This window comes from Xiphophorus maculatus, chromosome 1, assembly GCF_002775205.1.
Source record: "Xiphophorus maculatus strain JP 163 A chromosome 1, X_maculatus-5.0-male, whole genome shotgun sequence".
NCBI lineage: Eukaryota > Metazoa > Chordata > Actinopteri > Cyprinodontiformes > Poeciliidae > Xiphophorus > Xiphophorus maculatus.
Window position 1 is genome coordinate 16,783,942 of NC_036443.1, and position 18,779 is coordinate 16,802,720.

General features: G+C 36.4%; 2 protein-coding genes across 3 annotated transcripts; both read left to right on the forward strand.

The window, feature by feature from the left end:
* The first annotated feature begins 49 nt into the window (after nt 1-49).
* LOC102237636 (transcription factor ETV7-like) lies at nt 50-6,416 on the forward strand. 2 transcript variants are annotated; one of them, XM_005808668.2, is made up of 9 exons: nt 50-649; nt 843-981; nt 1,082-1,246; nt 1,324-1,494; nt 3,538-3,669; nt 3,778-3,921; nt 4,207-4,349; nt 4,470-4,570; nt 4,668-6,416. In XM_005808668.2, the coding sequence occupies exons 1-9, from the start codon at nt 617-619 to the stop codon at nt 4,855-4,857; spliced, it is 1,218 nt and encodes a 405-aa protein (XP_005808725.1). In that variant the 5' UTR covers nt 50-616; the 3' UTR covers nt 4,858-6,416. The 2 variants fall into 2 exon arrangements, with proteins under 2 accessions (XP_005808725.1, XP_023188704.1); XM_023332936.1 differs by having other exon boundaries at nt 3,550-3,669.
* Nucleotides 6,417-6,502: 86 nt separating this feature from the next.
* Nucleotides 6,503-13,947, forward strand: LOC102237891 (patatin-like phospholipase domain-containing protein 2). The gene is made up of 9 exons (XM_014472355.2): nt 6,503-6,928; nt 7,011-7,243; nt 8,166-8,231; nt 8,306-8,518; nt 9,325-9,385; nt 9,483-9,704; nt 10,083-10,200; nt 10,888-11,010; nt 11,165-13,947. Exons 1-9 carry the CDS (start codon nt 6,721-6,723, stop codon nt 11,226-11,228), a joined length of 1,308 nt encoding a protein of 435 aa, XP_014327841.1. The 5' UTR covers nt 6,503-6,720; the 3' UTR covers nt 11,229-13,947.
* Nucleotides 13,948-18,779: the final 4,832 nt, after the last annotated feature.

An 18,779-nucleotide genomic window follows, 5' to 3' on the forward strand; every position in this document is an offset into this window, starting at 1 on the left:
GCAAGCGCGTCTCCTTTCTTTTCCTTTTCACACTCCCACTGCTTTATAGCCACCCTCGTCCTTCTGCTTTTGTCTTCACCCTTCATTTTAGCAGGAAGTTCCTTGAGATGAAATCTTTTGCTTTCTTTCGACGGAGAAATGGCCTCGGGGCACACAGACAGTTTACAAAATCAAATGGTTCAAAGGTTTCATACAATTACATGTTTTCTGTCAGTCTCTTCCACTGAAGTTATTTTTATTATTTAATACGCAAAAGCACGGGGGAAAATCCCTTTACATGTAACATCTAAGAATTTATTTCTTCCAAAACCGCCCTGTGGAGCTGCAGTCAGGGTTTTTTGGAAAGGTGCGCGATGCCTTCCACCAATGAGCTTGTTTTGCACACACCCCCTACGGGGATTAGGTTTCTTTCGTTTTCATTTCCCGGAAGGGTCGAATGTGAAAATAGTGCAGTTTGTTTTATTTGTTCATCGACAACATCGTGTTTTCTTTAAAAAAAAAAAAAATGGAGTTTGGAAAGGTGTGACGCAATTTTTTTGGAGTTACTCGAGGAATCAGCTTATGAGAAAAATAGCCCCGTTTTTCTGGTGCAAACTAAAAGATAAGGGACATTTACATGGCGAGCGTTTCCCCGTCACCTTTGATCAAGGTAAGTAAAAGTCTCTGGGGCTAAACTTCCAACAATCCAAGTCATTCTCTTAAACTTCAATCAGTTTTAATGTTTTATTAAACACACATAGTCAATCTTGAACAGAAGCCAGTTTATGTTTTATTAAAAAAAGTTAGTTTTTTTTTTCTGCACTATTCTACTGTTGTTTCCAATATCGTGTGTATGTTCGTAGCAAGAAACCAGTCCTTCAGCCATAATGCATGGGAGGGAGGTCAACCTTCCTCCAACTGTACATCACCCTCCCTCAAATCAACCTCCTTTGGTCAGTCTCCACACTCAGGAGGACCTGTGGCATCTACCTGGAAGACTGAGTGAGACCTATTTTTGACCATCTTAAATGAAATTAATACATGTATTCATTTCCCATAAACAGTTTCACTCCACCTGTTAAAGTCAGTGTTTTCTGATTAGGAATAAATCCATCTCTGTGGGATAAGGAGGATGTTGCCCACTGGCTCCACTGGGCGCAGAAGGAGTACTCGTTACGCCGACCAGAAAAGGGACATTTTGAGATGAATGGCAGGGCCCTTTGCCTCTTGACAAAAGAAGACTTTAGACGCCGCTGTCCGAGCTCAGGTACAATTTAATCTCTTTTTTTGTTATATGTAAAAAATATATATTTCTTTTAATAATCTATGGTGGTTTTCCTCAAGGTGATGTTCTTTATGAGATCCTTCAATGTGTAAAGCAACAAAGGAGGAGTGTTGTTTGCCAGTCCCCTAATGTTTCTGCTCTGGCGGCGAGTGGACACATTCAGGCTCCGGTCAGCAGCCAGATACCACCTCACTCTGTCCAAGAGCCACAGTCTCCCATTGTCAGCCCAGGTCAGAACATGGACTTCTAGTCTCTTTTTGTTTTAGCCACACTACAAATGTCTTTCGATCTTTTTTTTACTAAGTGTATTGCACTTAGTAAGTAACATTTAGTAACATTTGCAAATCAAAACCTGCGTAGTGACATGAAAAATTTTGTACCCTTCTTTAGACTTTTTCACAATTTTTTACCTTGCAACCACAAACATTCAGTGTATTTCATCTGGGCTTTAAGTGATGGATAAACACAACGTAGTGCAGAATTGTCAAACTCAAATAGTTACATATCCAAAACACTATGTTGCAATCATTAAGAAAACAACGCTAACACACCATCTTTACTTTGAAACATGGAGGTAGCACAATAATGCCAGGCGCTTCTTTTTGGCAGGAACACAGAAGTTGATTTGAGCTGATGCAAACATGTATGAAGATAAACACAGAACCATGTGGGGACAAATCCTACTAAAGGCTGCAAAAAAAAAAATAGATTAGGGTGGTCACATTTAGTAAGGACAACAACCGTAAACATAAAGCAAGACATCCAAGGTAATGGGTTTGAATGACCAAGTAAAAGCTCAGACATATGTTCAACTGGCGAGGCCATTGTTGTTTACAGATGCTCGTCATCCAATATTAGTTGGAACTATTTTGTCCCTTCCACTGAATAGACAAGAATTTTAGCTGGATGTGCAAAGCTGGGAGAGACATTATATTCACTAAAAAGGGTAGTGAATACAAATGCACATGACACTTATTAGATACTTATTTGTAAAAAAAAAAAAAAAAAAAGAGTTGAAATGCCATGTTTCACCTTTCTTTTCCTCCAAAAATATGCATTATTTTACATAAGTTTAATATCCAATAAAATCCTTTTTTGGGTCATAGCATGGTGAAATGTGAAAAGGCTTGATGCTTATGCAAAGTTTTCCACAGCATTGTAAAGCTAAATTTGTTCTCCTTATCAGGAATAATGTGTTCAGCTTGGAATTTCTTCAGTTGCATTTTGGCAAGCGCAGACAAGAAAAACTAAATCCAAATTACACCACATAAAAAAAAAGTGTCTTAAGGAGCACTGGGGTGGCATTTTCCAAACAATAATTTTAGAATTAAGGAGATCCAGCTGTATGATCACACCATACTAAAGTCAGATCAAAATCCGGAAAAGAAACTTAATAGAAACTAATGCAACATGTATAAAAAAAAGAATGCTATGAAGCATTTGCAGAAAGTTGTGGAACCAAGTACATATTCTTGTAGAAAGAAAAACAGTATAGAGAAACAAGTACTATAAATTCAGTGTGCTCAAATTCAATATTTGTTTTTGGTTTGGTGCACATCAAATCAGACTTGTTTATTCTAGAGAGTGTGTTGGCTAAGAGACTTTCTGATCAACATGTCTTAACACACTGAGGCTACGTTCATGCTCTTTCTTGCTGCATTTCTGAAGAGTCAAATCAAATTGCCTTATCTCTGCAACTTACCCAGCAATGACCATCACGAGTATTAAGAACCCCTTTTGACTTCCATTTAATGCTTTGTCCTTCGGCAAGTTATTGACGCAGGTGTTGCAAAATGCCTCCAAATAATGTTAAATGTTACTGTTTTTAATCGTAGTGTAGCCGTGAATTTATTGATTCGTTACAACTCTTTTGACCATTTTGTTCAAAAAGAAGTGTGAACTCAAATACCAGTAACTTATGAGCTGCCTAATTCATAAAGCTGAACATGAGTGCAGTTGAGCCACATGCATTCCTGTTCTTTGACCCAACCACAACAGGGTGATTTCCATTCTAGGAAGACGGATGTGTGCTAATGGGAGGTAGCTGCATGGATTGTGGTATAATCTCACAACTCCATCGTCTTCCTTTTTGTTTTGGCTTTATTCGATGCCTTACAGAGCCCCATGTAAACTGATGAGAAAATATATTTTTACATTAAACTTTAAATTGATGTTTGATAACTCCTGTTTATGCAAAATTTTGAAGTTGTTGCAAGACATTGGTTTTACTTTCTGTTTAGCTTTTCACATTTCCTCATATTTCACTCTGACAGTTTTCCTTGCAGTCACTGCGGCAGCGCCTGCAGCTGTTGTAGCTACTGTGAGCAATCAGCCTGAGCCCATTTCTCCTCTCAGAGAGCGTCCGCCTGTTTTTTACCCTTACTCTGCTCCACTCACTCATAACAGTGAGTATTAAAAAAAACAACTATTCCAGAAATACTTGAATTCTCTGTCCTGCTCTATTGACCAAGATGGTTTATTTGTTTTATCTCTTTACTTTGCCTCTCTCATAGTTGGTTCTGCAGCTGTGTCTGCTTTACCTCCAAACCAAATTCAATCGTTTCCTCTAAAAGAAAGCGTGATACAGGAGCCTCTCAACCTATCCAGCCGAGAGAAGCCAAGGAGCCCACTGCACAAAGCCAATGGACGCATACCAGGTACTGTCAACTTGGTTTGAAGAGTTGAACAATGATCTTAAGCTGTTTTTGTGGCCTCCAAACTTCTTGGATCTCAATCTATCATTCATACGTAGGCCATGGCGAATAATCAAGTCTGATCCATGCAGGTTTCACCTTTGAACTTGCAATATTTTTGTATCAGATACCACCTCATACATTCAGGGATCCAGTTAAGCCTATGGCCTAAATATATATCTTTTGTGTTCTGGGGATATCTACAATGGGTGAAAGAAGCTTAAACAGACATAATTTGTGTTTGGCCAGAGTGCAGACTGCTGTGGGACTACGTGTATCAGTTGCTGTGTGACGATCGTTACCAAGACTACATTCGGTGGGAAGATCCCGACACACATGTATTCAGGGTGGTTGACCCCAATGGACTGGCACGCCTCTGGGGAAACCACAAGGTGAGTCAAGAGATCTTCACCTCATGAGGAATTTGAACAGATTAAGGAAAATCAGGGCACACAGAACTGTCATGTCAAGCAGTACAGACTTTCTTAGTGGCGTCTTTACTCCATTGACAGAACCGAGACAACATGACCTATGAGAAAATGTCTCGGGCTCTGCGGCACTACTACAAGCTTAACATCATCCAAAAGGAACGAGGACAAAAACTCCTGTTCAGGTCTCTGGTGATTTAGCTTTTTTCACCATTATGCTATTTTCTCTTCTCAAAAACCTAGCAATATCATGCTTACTGTTTTCCCATTGATTCTCCTCAGGTTTCTGAAACTCCCCCTTGACATCAAGAAACACCAAATTGACACATCTGGGTCCCCTGAACATACACCACCTCAGGATGCGGACTTTGCAGACAGCAGTCCTTTACAGGATCTCAGTGACGACCACTTTGAGGTTTCGCCTGACCGAGCTTCTCCACAGCCTCCCCCGACTGGTGCTCCAGTGGGATAGAGAAGAATAATATACAATTTAAATATTCAGGCAGAACAAATACATGTATATTTATTCATTTTCAAAACCGAAACTGTTTTGAAAATGATCCATGCTTGTACAGATTGACTTGAATATTCTAGATGTTTTCTGAGGTTGCGTTATGTGCTGTTCATCATTTTACATGTGAATGAACACTAACATTCAGGTAAAAAGAAATATGGAAAAAAATATCTTGATTCATCCATAAAATCATTGTAGCACATATGGATTTGTTAAACACAATCACAATATGATTTCTGGGTTTATTTTCACAAACCATTCCAGTCTGGTATATAAGTAATAGCTGAAGCAGGGGCTAACTGTGATCAAACAAAATTTCTGCTGGTTCTGTTGTTTTAATATTTTTTTTTTATAATGAAGAATTAGTTTTTGTGAGAGTTTTGGATGGTTGCTTTGCTTATGGAAATAAATGTTTTATATGACAGTCAAAATTTCTATTGCTGTTCATAAAAGTATTCACAACACTCGAACTGCTGCCGCCATGTTTTACAATAAAGTTGGAAACTATTAGCTTTCCACCACATATAACATTTTGAATGTATCCCAAAAAGTAAAGTTTAGTTGGTCATCTGACAGAAGCCTGATGTTTCACTTGTATATTATGGGAAGCTTTAAATATAACTTCCCATGGCTTTCTGGAAACAACAAAGGTTGGCTTCCAAAACTATTAGAGCTCTCAATCTCTGTAGCTTCCCCAGATCCACTATGGGACTTCTATTTGATTCTCTGAGTGGAGTTCACCTAGCTCCAATCAGAGAATGAAGAATGTCCATTCTTCCTGTCAAGAAGGGACATTTCTTGACAGGTTTGCAGTTCAGCCAAACTTTCTACTTTTTATATTTTCAAAGCTTAGAATAATGTTTTCTAAGCTACGGCTTTATGTAACTTTTCCACAACTTTATTTATGACCTGTCAAATGTTCTCAAACAAACTCTTGATGCTTTCATAGACCTGGGTTTCAAAATTAAATTAAACACACGTACTGTTTCATAATGAGGTGACTTCTGAATGTAGCAGGTTGCACATGATTTTATGCAGAGATAACAGAATAAAAGGTGTGCATGCCACACTTTCGATTTTTATTCATACCCTTTGCTTTTATCCTTTACAAATTGAAAACATTTCTTGGGGTATGAATACTTTTAGAGGGCACCTTATCATACAGCATCTTTTGCTAAAATAAAAATAACAAAATCTGTCTTTGCAGATGGGAAAGAGATCTCCCTTTACACTCTGTTGTTTAGGAGTGTGCCAAACTTGTACCTGCAGGGGATGCTGTGGAAGTGCTTTGGTTAAAGCTGTTACCTGACTGCTTGCTTTCTCTCTCTCTTTTGGTTTATGTGTGTTTTGTGAAGTTGCGCTAATGGTCTTTAAATCCCGTCAAAGCAAAGAAAAAAGCTGTTTGAATTTGGTTTGAAAAAATTAGGAAATTAAGGAAAATCTAAATGAAATAAATACCACAGGCATTACATGTATTTTTGGGTGTGTTTTGCAGAAATAAACTATTGTAGATATCTTTTAAATTCTCTGGTGTATATCAGTCATAAGCCTATATTTTCTATGTAACAACATAATAAACTTAAGAACTGAAAGTGCCTTCTGACTTAAACAAGAAGGCCTTGAAATCACATGGCCATGACCAATACGATGTGTCCAATCAGGATGTATTTAAAAACTCTGCCTGACTAGCCCTCAAACACTTTTGACAGAATGCTTCATAAATGCCTGTTCTAACTTGGTATTTTTCATTTGCTGTTGACTCTCTAATGTTGATTAGATTAATGCTGATAAATAATTATTAGGTTGTTGACACTTTTCAAGATGCCCCATAGTATCTCCAGTTCTCACTTTCGTGAGGTTCCTTATGATATTTCCTTCTCTGGGTCTGGATTCCTGGCTACCTATCAGCTCGGGGTTGTTCTGTGCTTCCTGAAGTATACACCCTGGATCCTGCAATCGGCTCCCCACATCCTTGGTGCATCTGCCGGATCTGTGGTAGCAGCTGCAGTTGTCTGTGAAATAAACCCAGGTAAGTGAACTTGTTGATTGTTCTGAATTTACTGTGCTATTTGCGTCTATGACTTTAACCTCAGTGTTCTTTCCTGTCACAGCTGTCATTCGGGATGAGATCATCCTTTTTGTCAAACAGGTGATGGCTGCCCCACTTGGACCACTGACCCCTTCCGTCAATGTTTTCAAGTGGTTGGAAAGTGTTTTGCACAAGCACCTTCCTTCGGATGCACACCATTTTGCAAATGGTCGCCTTGGTGTTGCTGTGACACGACTGTCAGATGGGAAGCACCTAATCATGTCAGAATTTCAGTCCAAAGAAGATGTAGTGAAAGTAAGTTTGTGCTTGTGCAAAATATAATTTTTTTTCTCAAATAATAATATATTATAAACATTAATAATAATAGTGGAACACTGCATTCTAGTATTTAATGGTTTATTGCGGAAACCATTAAATAGATTGCATTACAGTGCATATATTGCAATCTGTCTTTATAACATGTCTATGTAATGTGTCTCCTTATACACCGTATAAGGAGACACATAAGCTAACTACCAACATACCCTCATGTTTTAACTGTCTGATATTCAATCACACTTTAAAAGTGATTTTTATGACATCAAATGTTTCTTTTATCAGCTAATTCAGAATTGCCAAAATTATTTCTATTTGCTAGCAGTTTAAAAAGGTGAGATTCTTTTTTTTTCTTTTAGAAAAACTTGTTATTCTTTTCAAAGTCAGAACTTTGTTTTTCCTCTGGCAACAAAATAGTTAGGCTTGTTCATGTCTGAATGTCTGATGCCTGACAGTGTTGATCTTTTTGAACCTGCCTTTGTTGTAGGTTGGCACCATCACAAATGATGATGTAAAACTGTGCACAGTTTTCCACTGTGAACAGTTTCACAAAATCAAAGTTTTTGAGCTTAATATCAAGTTATATTGTTATTCTCTCATCAAAATAGCACCTGGAGTATTGCTTTAATTCTTTCATGCATGGTTGAGTACGAATCTCCTGAGAATGGCTGTAAACGGCATAATGGAAAAGTGTTCTTGTGATGATGTCTTAAGAGACTCAAATTTCTTTTAAGTTATGTATGTTATATATAGTACACACCATTTTTATAACTACTGAATGTATCGTAGTTACTTGATTGTGCAATAAAACAAGATACATAACTTTGTCCCTTTAAAGCACAAAATTGATGACATTTATATCCGTGCTTTGTAATAGTTACTTGTTGTGTGTTGTCTCTAGGCTCTCCTCTGTAGCTGTTTTGTCCCTGGATATTGTGGCTTTCTGCCTCCAGCCTTCAAAGGAGTGGTGAGCATTTCAGAAGAACATTGCCAACTAATTCCAGGAGTTTGCTAAGTCACAAGGTTTTTATGTTTCAACAGCACTATCTTGATGGTGGCTTGAGTGGATTCCAGCCCTTTCTCTCTGAGCCATCCAGCCACACACTAACTGTATGCCCATTCTCTGGAGAAGCTGATATATGTCCAGCTGATCCTCCTTCTATGATGGACCTGGTAGCTCCTGGAACTTTTCTAAAGTTCAACATGGCTAACACCTTCAGAATCATCAATGGTCTTTACCCTGTGACTTTAGAGGTAAGATTCTGTATTGGACTTTTTCATTTTTAGAAAAAAGTTTTATTTTTTGCATTGCTAATGTGTTATACAGTAGTCTTATTGAATGACATTCAGAGAGTTCAGTAGTTAGAAATCTTACTTGTCTCTGTTTTATTCTAATGAATTGCCAACAACATTTTTCAATTACCCCACTGTAGCAAACAATGCTGGGCAATAATCACATTATCCTAACATCCTAACACAGCTGAAAAAAAATGTTTTATTTCCACAAAATCCACTATTTACACATAATTAAAATACTTATACATTTCATTACATTTTCTAAGACTTAGGAAGATCTAATTAGGGACTATTTTTTCTTATAAGTTATTATGTCGAAATAGTACCTATGTCTTTCAACTTAGTAACTTGGCGTAACTGCATTATTGACAAGGTATTACACTATTAATTTAATATAAAACACAAAATGGCCAAAAGTATTACAATACTTAGCAGTATTTGCATTACTGACCATCATTACAAAATTAGTTTTGAGACCCCACTCTCTGCTCATTTAACAAGACTAAGCTACACACACATTTTCACTTCAGGTTAAGCAGGTGAACTTTCCACAATGTCAGCATATATTTGTGTCGAGCTAAATTCCCTTGATTCAAAACAGTTCAAAACCCCTTATGTATCTAAGCCTAGTAACTATGTTATATAAACATTCATTGTTTTTAAAAGAGAGATTTAACTTGGTTTTGGTCTTTGAAAACATATGCAACTACTGACACATGGATTTCATATTGCCCTATAGTTGCACTGTTTGTTTACCCTTGTAGGCTGCAGAGCAAGCCTTCAATTTTGGCTACAAAGATGCCATCAACTTCCTTCAGCGCAATGGTGAGTCAAGTTAGAAATTAAATGCTTTAAGTTTACAAAGCATTTAATTTCTGTATTGATGTATTTATTACACTGATGTATTTATTTTCTTTTTTAGATGTTGCTCTTGCTAAGATAGGGCATAGTGTATCCCACGGGTCCTCAAATGGTAACTCCACCAATCCAAAGACATCCAAAGTAGAGGAGCAGAAGATGAAAGGAGGGGAACAAACCGACCTGAAAACATTTTTTAAAGAACACAGATCCATGCAAATGTTCAGCTCCACCGTGCAAGAACCCAGTGAAGATCCTCTTCACCATTTTTACTTAATGAAGAATGGTAAGGTTCTCACTAAGCACAGACAATCATCTTTAGCAGCTAATTGATTAATGTTAAAATTTACTGAATTGTTTAGCCAAACAAGAGTTATCTGTAAACCATAGGGTGGTAATCACAATCAGAACATCTCTAAGAAAACATGCATTCTCAAAGTCAAAGCAATGAGTCATTCTGTTGACATCTGACATTACTAACCATAGCTTCATGAAGGCAGCTTTAGAGTACTGAGAGACATGGCTTTCAGTTCAAAGAAATAATGAAACAATGCAACAATGGATTTTTTTCAAATTATTAAGCTGCATTTGGAGTGGCATTTGTCTTTAAAATTGAGATCAGTATACTGATTTTTTCCAATAACTGTGTTCTTTTATCTTTCAGTTCTGATGGGGAATGTGACAACTTACCTGAGTATGTTTGGGTTACCAGTGAGGATCTTCTCTCATCTGCTTCTACCTCTCGTGGTGTCATTCTATGCTGTGCTCCAAAGGAGACAAGGGTAATTAATACACTTAAGGCAACACAAAATGTTTTGTTTTTTATCAAAACTGGTCTGATGTGAAAGTAGAAATTACCCTTTGTTGAACAAGGAATTGTGATAAATGGTGATCAACCGTATGTTTTGGGGAGCGTTCAGTTTCATAAGCCACCACCAGGGCTAATTAATGACAGAGCTGATAAATAAAAATATACATTAAAGGAACCCGTCAGGCTAAAAGATCCTGATGCATAATCACATCATGCATGGATTTTTGGGTAAATATTCTATGGACTCAGGAGACAAAAGTGGAACATTTTGAACGGTGTGCATGCATACTTTGGCATATAACGAACGCATTCACTTAGTGATCTATAAGTAGATCACCAACTGAACATAGATCACCAAGTGAATGAATTCGTTCTATGCCAAAGGATCTATCTATGGTGATGCACGCAGACCTTTTAAAAAGGTGTGCGTGCATCACCATAGATAGATAGGACATAAATCACCAAGTGAACATAGATCAATGACACAGGGATTAATGTCTTTAAGCCTTTATATTTGTATATTACAAGCTTAATCATGCTGTCTTTGTCTGGAAAAATGATGAATGTGACTCTAAAGAGGAAACATTTGTTTTTACAGCCAGATATACAGTATATGTTAACACAATTTAATCATAAATATGTATTTTTTTTTACTTAGACTGAAGATGCTGCTTAAAGACATCCCTGAGTTTCTTGTTTGGAATTGGTATTTCATAGGACATTGTGGGCTTTTCTTCCTGAACATTTTCATCTGTAGCCTCAAGAAACTAATAAAAGACCGGTAAGATGTTCTTCACCTCGACCTGGAAATGTTGTTACATGTTATTATATACATATGGAGATATTGTTTTTCCCATGAACACAAGCTTTCCATTTAATTTTAGCAACTCAATTCTGACTTGATTTGACTGAAATGAACTGACTTTGTGTTTTAGGTTAACACGGATCATCTTGCTGCTGCAATGGCTAAGGGTTTACACACAGCACAAAGACATGTGACAGGAGCAGGATTTATTACTTTCTGATGTACTTTTTGATTTCAAAAGAAATCAGCCGCAGGAGCATTTGAAAAATGATGAGTCTCTTTATCTCAGGTTCATGGAACCACAGAAAAAAAGTGTATATCGCTTGTGCAATTAGCAGAAATGTAAAGATATATATTCTTTTGGGTAGGATGTTAGAGCTGTTTAGGTTTAACAATATAACCAATTATTTCCAATAAGGTTTTAAAGAACAAAAAATAACAATAATATATATATATATATATATATATATATTGTACTCTACTTCTGTTTCATTTAAATCCATCATTTACTAAAATTAAAGCCAGAATGACTTACAATATGATGTACTGATGTATTTTTCAGGTGTAAAGCCTGAGAGCCTTTAAACCTGAAAACAACATTTAAGTTGTTTTAGATTAGTTGATTGAATTTAGCTATTAAAAATAAATCAATAAAACTAATCAGTCTCCTAATTTTCCTGTTTTCATATTTTTTGAGCAGCATTTAGGATTAAAAAAGTACAGCGAGCTTAAATTGTAGTTTAATGAGTAAAGATGTACGATTTATCGGCATTAACATTAGTATCAGCCGATGTCAGCTGTCTTTTTTTTTTTTTCCATATCTATATTGGTCTTTTTTGTTTGTGAACACTGTGGAGACTGTGAGCTTGATTCAGTAAAATTACAGTGTCTGTAGAAAGTGCACTACTATCCCAGGTTTATTGGCGTAATAAAATTACACCATGATGACCAATTTAAAAACTTTGTTGGCATATGTGACATTTACCTAATTCAGCTTGACTACAAACATAGATTTGTAAAAGAAAAAATTTAAACCATGTGGCACTAGTGTGAACACTCCTAAACAATTACAAGGTTGAGGCTTTATTGACTTTTGGTGGTACATCAGCTAGAATTTCTCTTCATCCTCAGCTTTCTGACACACAACTGCAGGATTTTAGTCTAAACCTGCTGGTATATTAAATAGTAAATAGTAAATGGCTTGTCCTTGCATTGAGCTTTATGAAGTCCAGAGGACCCCAAAGTGCTTCACACTACATTTAGTCTGTCTGTTGCTTTTGCACAATGAGATTATTTTTTATCCCTTTTCATTGCTCTACAAAATATATATTATTACATTGTTTATACTTTTACCTAACAGATTAGCTTGTTTATCAGTTGCATTATGCTAAGCTAATATTGGTAAGATTCTAAGAAATTTGGGGCTATAGTCATGTGTCAGAAGCAGACAGTAACTGAACACATTTATAACCATTACAGTAATTGAAAATATTAAGCACTCTGATCCACTAAAACCACATTTATTACAAAGTATAAAATGCTGACATTTATGAATGTCAGGCTACTGTCACAGACTCTTATTCTCACAGGGAAATACAGAGTTACAGTCTGATTTTCTTGTTTGTTTCTGTTTTGTCTGTTTTATTGTGTCCTTGGGTGTTTTTCACATTTAGAGAGAAGGTGTGGAGAAAAAATGCCTCAGGTCTGTGATAACAGTTACCAGGAACGGGTATGCCTTGTAAAACACTTCTTTTGAATTCAGTGTGTTGTTCACATTTTTATTGCTTGTCTTATCCAGTCAGTTTCTCTAAATTTTCAATACATTTTTTTTTCTAATTTTTGATTAGTGCTGCTAAGTTTTTCAATAAATGTGTTTGGAGTCTTAGTTTTTTTTTTCTTTTAAAGTACACTGACATGTTGCTTGAATAGATAAGACAATAGCAGTAGTCAAAGTTAAGTCACTTAAACAGTATTAGTTCCAATAAACTAATACGTACATTTCATGGCTAGTCGAGAAGTTGAATGTTATACTGTTTTATTCATTACAAATCCAGTTCTGATGGATGTACGGGAATATTTTCTGTTTGAAACGTCCAGTTGAATCCAAGTTTAAACTCGCTGACTGAAACTGGCACTTTGAAATCAAGGCAAATTTGTTAGTACATCCCAAGAACCTAGTTTCTGACGACAGCATCATCCAGTGATACACACTTTGTACAAGTTTGGACCAAGTTTGTTGAATAATGAATAGCGAGAACTGCCTATAAGTCATTTAACTTTAACCTGAAATTAACAACGTAATAGTCAAACATAATTGGGTAAAACAAGTTTTACATAATGACAGATAATGCTTTGCTATGTGATCAGAGAGACGAGCTTGTTGGCTCCATTAAATCCAACAAAACCTGTTAAGTGTTCATGGTTCAAACTTGAATAAAAAAAGCGAGCAGAAGTGAAACACTGTATTGTTCTAAATTGGTCTCACAGAGACATTTTAAAACTTGTGATTAAATTAAATAGCAGCTCTTATGTTGTTATAACCAGAAGATGAGACATACATCTTGTTCCCAGAGTTTTTTTAACCACTTTGCCCAGAGTAAATGTTCAAATTCTAGAATGTCCTGTTTCCGCTTTGTGCATTTCAACCACAATCAAGTTGAAGCCTCAGATGACTGTAGGGCTTTTGGAAGAGGAGATTGTTGACAGCAGCTGCTTTGTCAAAGTGCAGAGTTACTTGTATAATGGTCTTTGTGTGCTTATATGTTTATTATGGTTAGGTCGCTACTTTACCTAATGCCACTTGCCCAGATTCAGTAATATTTTACAAATATTTGTTGAAATGTGCCCAGTAGCTCTCTGTAATTTAGAACAAATTTACTATTTTAGTCTCACCAACTATGATGTTTTCCCTGTTTTATGAATGAAATTAAATAAATGCAACAAAAAAGTGTTTTGTAAGCATTATTTGGCAGTCAGTGATAAATATGTAAAGGACAAAACATCTCTGTAAGTTTATTTATTTCTGCTGTCACTGAAGTGACCATCTACACACAATACAAACACTGCTTCTGGTGACCTTGTTGTTTTATCTTATAAAAACGTATTTTCCTCTTACTTCCTACACTCGGAAGTAAGAGGAACTCAGGGATTTTTCTGCCCTAACTCAGTGATTACACAAAAGTCTACATGTTTAGAATTAAGATTAATGACAATCAAACGGTCAAAATGTATTTAAACATCCAAAAGGTTAGCAAAGCACTTTACAGTGAAAATAAAACATGAAGTCACTGTAAAGCCAGAACAGTCAGTAACTGAGAACAAAATGAGCATTTTTGCACCACTTTCTATTTTAATAAAATAAAATGTCACAACTATTGTTACATATTGTTCCTTTATTTGTATTTTACTTTTTCTAAAGTTTAAACGTTTAAACTTTTTGCCTGTTTGAAGTGCCACTTGAAAGCCAAAGTCAAGTTTCTTGGTTTTGCATACAGCTTTGGCCAATGAAGAGGATTTTGAAAATAAACCAAAACGCACATGTATCCACGCCCCCACACACGCCCCGACACACGTGCACACACGCCCCTCTCCCCCCCCACAATAATAATGAACTATAACAAATTAAAAGCATATAAAAGGGTCATATTGCCCTTGTAGATAGTAGGAGCAGAGTGAAAGTGATGATGCAATGATGACAACAAACAAGCACAACTACTGTGAGGACAACAGGAGGATCTGACATCGAGTGACTAAACGAGAAGCCCTCACAATGGAGATTTTGATTACTGGATGCAGCATAATTAAACATTAAATAATCACTAAATTAAATTAAATAAATGTGTAAATGAGCAGATGAGGAACAGGTGTAAGAAGACCAGGAAACTGAAGCACTGAGTAAAAGTAACACGAGTAATCTGAAACGCAAGAAAAATGAGACACTCAAAGCTCAACAGATCATGGTGACTGTAAAATCAATTTAAAAATGTGGAAACAAAGAAACAAAAATCTCCTAAAATGTGCGCCAGGGCATCACAGTGGCGCTAAGTATTAGAAGCCAATTTGACTAAATAAGTCTTAAGTTGTGACATAAAAAGCACCAGATCATCAGTTTAGCATAAATTATGGGGAAGTTTTTTCCACATCCTGGAAGCAGCACAGGCAAAAACAACGACCATCCAGTTGTTTATAACTTGACCATGGTAAGGTGAATTAATTGGAAGACCTCTCATATGATAAAGAAGAATGAAAATTTCTGAGACTGGGGTGAATATTACTTACATACTGTAACTAATAAAGACTAATAACTATTTATTCAAGTCTATTTGTTTAAGAGACCATGCTCCTGTCTGTGAAACAACTACAAATTTCTAGAATTCAGCTGAAACTTGCACCATCAGCTGATTTAATTATGAATGAAGGGAAATACTTGTGTGAGTGTTTGATATTGAATCTAAATGAGAACAAAAAGAAAAAAAAAACATGGTAATTTATCAGTGCTTTGATAAATATTGTAGTAGTTCTCCCAATCACAATAGTAATATTTTTTGTAACTCTGCTCTTTGCTTTCCTTCTAACCTCAGCTTTTTTGTGCCGTTCTAACTTATCTGTAATGTCCCTCACTCCTTGTCCATTATCTCGAAATCGTTGTGGAACTTTCCGTCTTGACGTCTCGTTAATGATGAAGCACTCTCATGCATCTTTAAGCACTTGACAGGAATCTTCCACAGTGAAGTCTCAGTTTGTGCAACACAGCAACTCTGAGAGGTATTCTTGTTTCTTGTATTATTTGTCTCCCAACTGGACTGGGACTTGTTGCATGTTGCATTCTTTAGGAACTCTATTAGGTCTTCTTACATCTCGATGCAATGAGGCATGGGATCCCCCGTCTTCCTGCATTTGAATCATTTAGAGAGAGTCTGCGCTTGAAGCTGCTGTAAAGAGACAAGGAAGTTCTGGATGGAAAATGCAGCCTTTTGTGGTATTTTGTCAAAGACATATCACAGACATATTAGGAAACAAGGAACTAAATTCAGTTTGAGAAAATATAAAGACTTGACGAAAGTCCATTGTGGGGACCAATTCCATGAAAAAATACAGTTTTTGTTTTGTATTTGCTTGTTTGACACTGATATAGTTCAGAGCTTTATGCAAATTTTAATATCACACTAGGAAAAAGACTGGAAAAATCCTAAAGGAGAATGTCCTTCAGTCATTTTGGGACCATAAGCTTGAATAAACCAGTAAGTTCACTTTAGCATGGCTCCAAAAAATAAAAATAAAATAAAAAATCTCGAATAAAGGTTTTTGGAGTGGTCATAGTCTTGGTCTTAAACATTTATTTTTGTAGACATAAGTGTGGCTGAATTAAAACAATTCCATATAGAAGAGTGAAGCAAAACTTCTCCACAGAACTCAAATGTGCTGTGGTGGCGCAGGGGGTTAGCACGCCCCACATTTGGAGGCCTTAGAACCGCGGATGTCGCGGGTTCGACTCCCGGTCCCGACGACCTTTGCCGCATGTCCTCCTTCAAAAATGGCGCCGGCTCAGCTGGCTGCCTGCAGACGCAGCTCCTGTTGTGTGTGTGTGTGTGTTAATCTGTTTATAAAAAAAATTCTTGCTGTAACTGCGAAATAATTTAATAATTTCCCTGCTGGGATGAATAAAGTAATTCTTCTTCTTCTTAAATGACTCCTGTGTTTGCAAACGCTTGAGAGCAGCTACAGCCACTAATGGTGACATAACCAGCCATTGTCTTATAAAATTGACTTTTTTTACATCATGTTTTAATGTTGTGAAGCTTTAATCATTTAATCTCCCAGGGCAGCCATTATGTAGTGGCTAAATGCTTGCTTATGAAATGCGCTACCTATTTACCCAAAGCTTTGCCTTGGAGCTTCATTCTCCAGTCAAACATTCAGCCCGCAGAGCACCCCACACTCACACACACACACGCACAGACCTACCCACCCCTACCCACCCCCAAACACCCCAACACACACACACACCCCTACACACACACACACACATGCCCACACACAAAAAAAGATAAAAAGAAGATGAAATCTGTGAAGGGGGAAATACTTATAACAGTTAAATTTCTAATAAAACTGTAATATAATGTTCAGCATTGGTCCAGTAACCCCACTGACTTTAAAACAACTGAGCTTTGAGTGAAACACATAATTGTGTATACCTACTAGTTTTAGGGTCACAGTTCTTCTTTGCAAGGTAAGATGCACGACTGGACAAAAATAACCTAAACATTTCATTTCAGCTGGTGCTAAAACAGCCACTGAAAAATTCTCATATTTTCTATTGATACTATTTTACACCTACGTAATACGGCAGAGTTTTACTTTTTTTCAAAAATCTGTCCATTGCGATATGCTGCCCTCATGTGAAGACGTTATCAGCCGAGACATAAAATAAAATCTTCCATCTCTCAAACCCAATTGCATCTACAGTAGAGAGTTTTTCAACTCTCAACCCCGTTACCGGGGCTGCTCTTAAGGTATCATTATGTCCAACAGTCCATTATGCAGACTAGGTGGCATGTGACCTCACAGCTCCTGTTTCTTCATAAGCATCAATCACCCCTCCTTTCCCTCGTTTCATTTACATCTCTGTTTCTCACAATGACCTTGAGGGCTCCATAGTGTCAGTACAGTGTAAAATGTAAAGTCAAACTCTACAACTGAAGGTTTGATATGTTCTCTGCAGAGTTTACAGCCGACAGTGACTAAAATAACTTGGAAATATTCTAATGAGGAGGTGATTAAAAACACTTACTTGTTCTACTTCAGCTTGAAATTTTGGAAACATGTTCACAGTCATTGTTCATAGTCTTGCATAACAGTACAACAGTTGTAATGTGACAACACAATTCAGCTCTAAAGTTGCATGTGAGTATGTTTTAATCTGCATTTCAAATGAGCAATTTCTTCAAGAAGTTGTTAAGATTGTGTTATTCATTGTGTCGCTCCCTGCTGCTTACTGAGTTTTTTTTTTCTGCTGGGGCAGGGACAGTATCATGCTTGATGTCAAAAAAACATCACTTTTTTATTTATTCAATATGAAAATGTAGTTTTATGATTATCTTGAGCAACTTGATCACATTTAACAATATTAGCAAAGTTTTGTTAAAATGCATTGAAAATATGACTAAAGAATTATTACAGTTGTGAGATAATTCACAAAGAATGAAAGCAACTGCATAAATACAATAATCAAAATCACATAGCGGTATTAAACTCTATGTATTATCAAATTTGACTACTGTGCTTAACTGCTGTCATGAAAAAAATAGTCAGCAGCTTGAAACCCACAATAGAACTATTCGAGTCAAACAAAGTTGATCAAACTAAATATTTAATTAGCAAGCTAAATATTTAGCTATGAGCTCAGTTTTTCATTTGAAGCTAAATATTCAGTTAGCAAGCTAGTTAGCCTCACACTAAATATCTTGCTCCAAAAGAAATATTTAGTTAAATATTTAGTTCAAAGCCAAACATTTACCAACTACATATTTAGTTCAGAGCTAAATATTCTGTTTGTAGCTTCCAACTAAATGGCTTTCTAGATAAATATTTAGTTTAAATCTCTAGGTGACCTCTATCGGTGTTGAGGGACTAACAATAGAGTGAAAGTGGAGACATATTCTTACCTGAAAGGGCTCACAAGTTGGAATTCATGAATATGAACTATTTTTCTAGTAAACATGATTTAATTGGCTGTATAAAAAAAT

Excerpts from the sequence above, each read along its gene's own strand:
- LOC102237891 (XM_014472355.2), top strand. The coding sequence starts at position 6,721 with ATGCCCCATAGTATCTCCAGTTCTCACTTTCGTGAGGTTCCTTATGAT. Across the intron at positions 8,519-9,324 it reads TTTACCCTGTGACTTTAGAG|GCTGCAGAGCAAGCCTTCAA; the intron begins GTAAGATTCTGT and ends TTACCCTTGTAG. Across the intron at positions 9,386-9,482 it reads CAACTTCCTTCAGCGCAATG|ATGTTGCTCTTGCTAAGATA; the intron begins GTGAGTCAAGTT and ends TTTCTTTTTTAG.
- LOC102237636 (XM_005808668.2), top strand. The coding sequence starts at position 617 with ATGGCGAGCGTTTCCCCGTCACCTTTGATCAAG. Across the intron at positions 982-1,081 it reads GCATCTACCTGGAAGACTGA|GAATAAATCCATCTCTGTGG; the intron begins GTGAGACCTATT and ends TTTTCTGATTAG. Across the intron at positions 1,247-1,323 it reads ACGCCGCTGTCCGAGCTCAG|GTGATGTTCTTTATGAGATC; the intron begins GTACAATTTAAT and ends GTTTTCCTCAAG.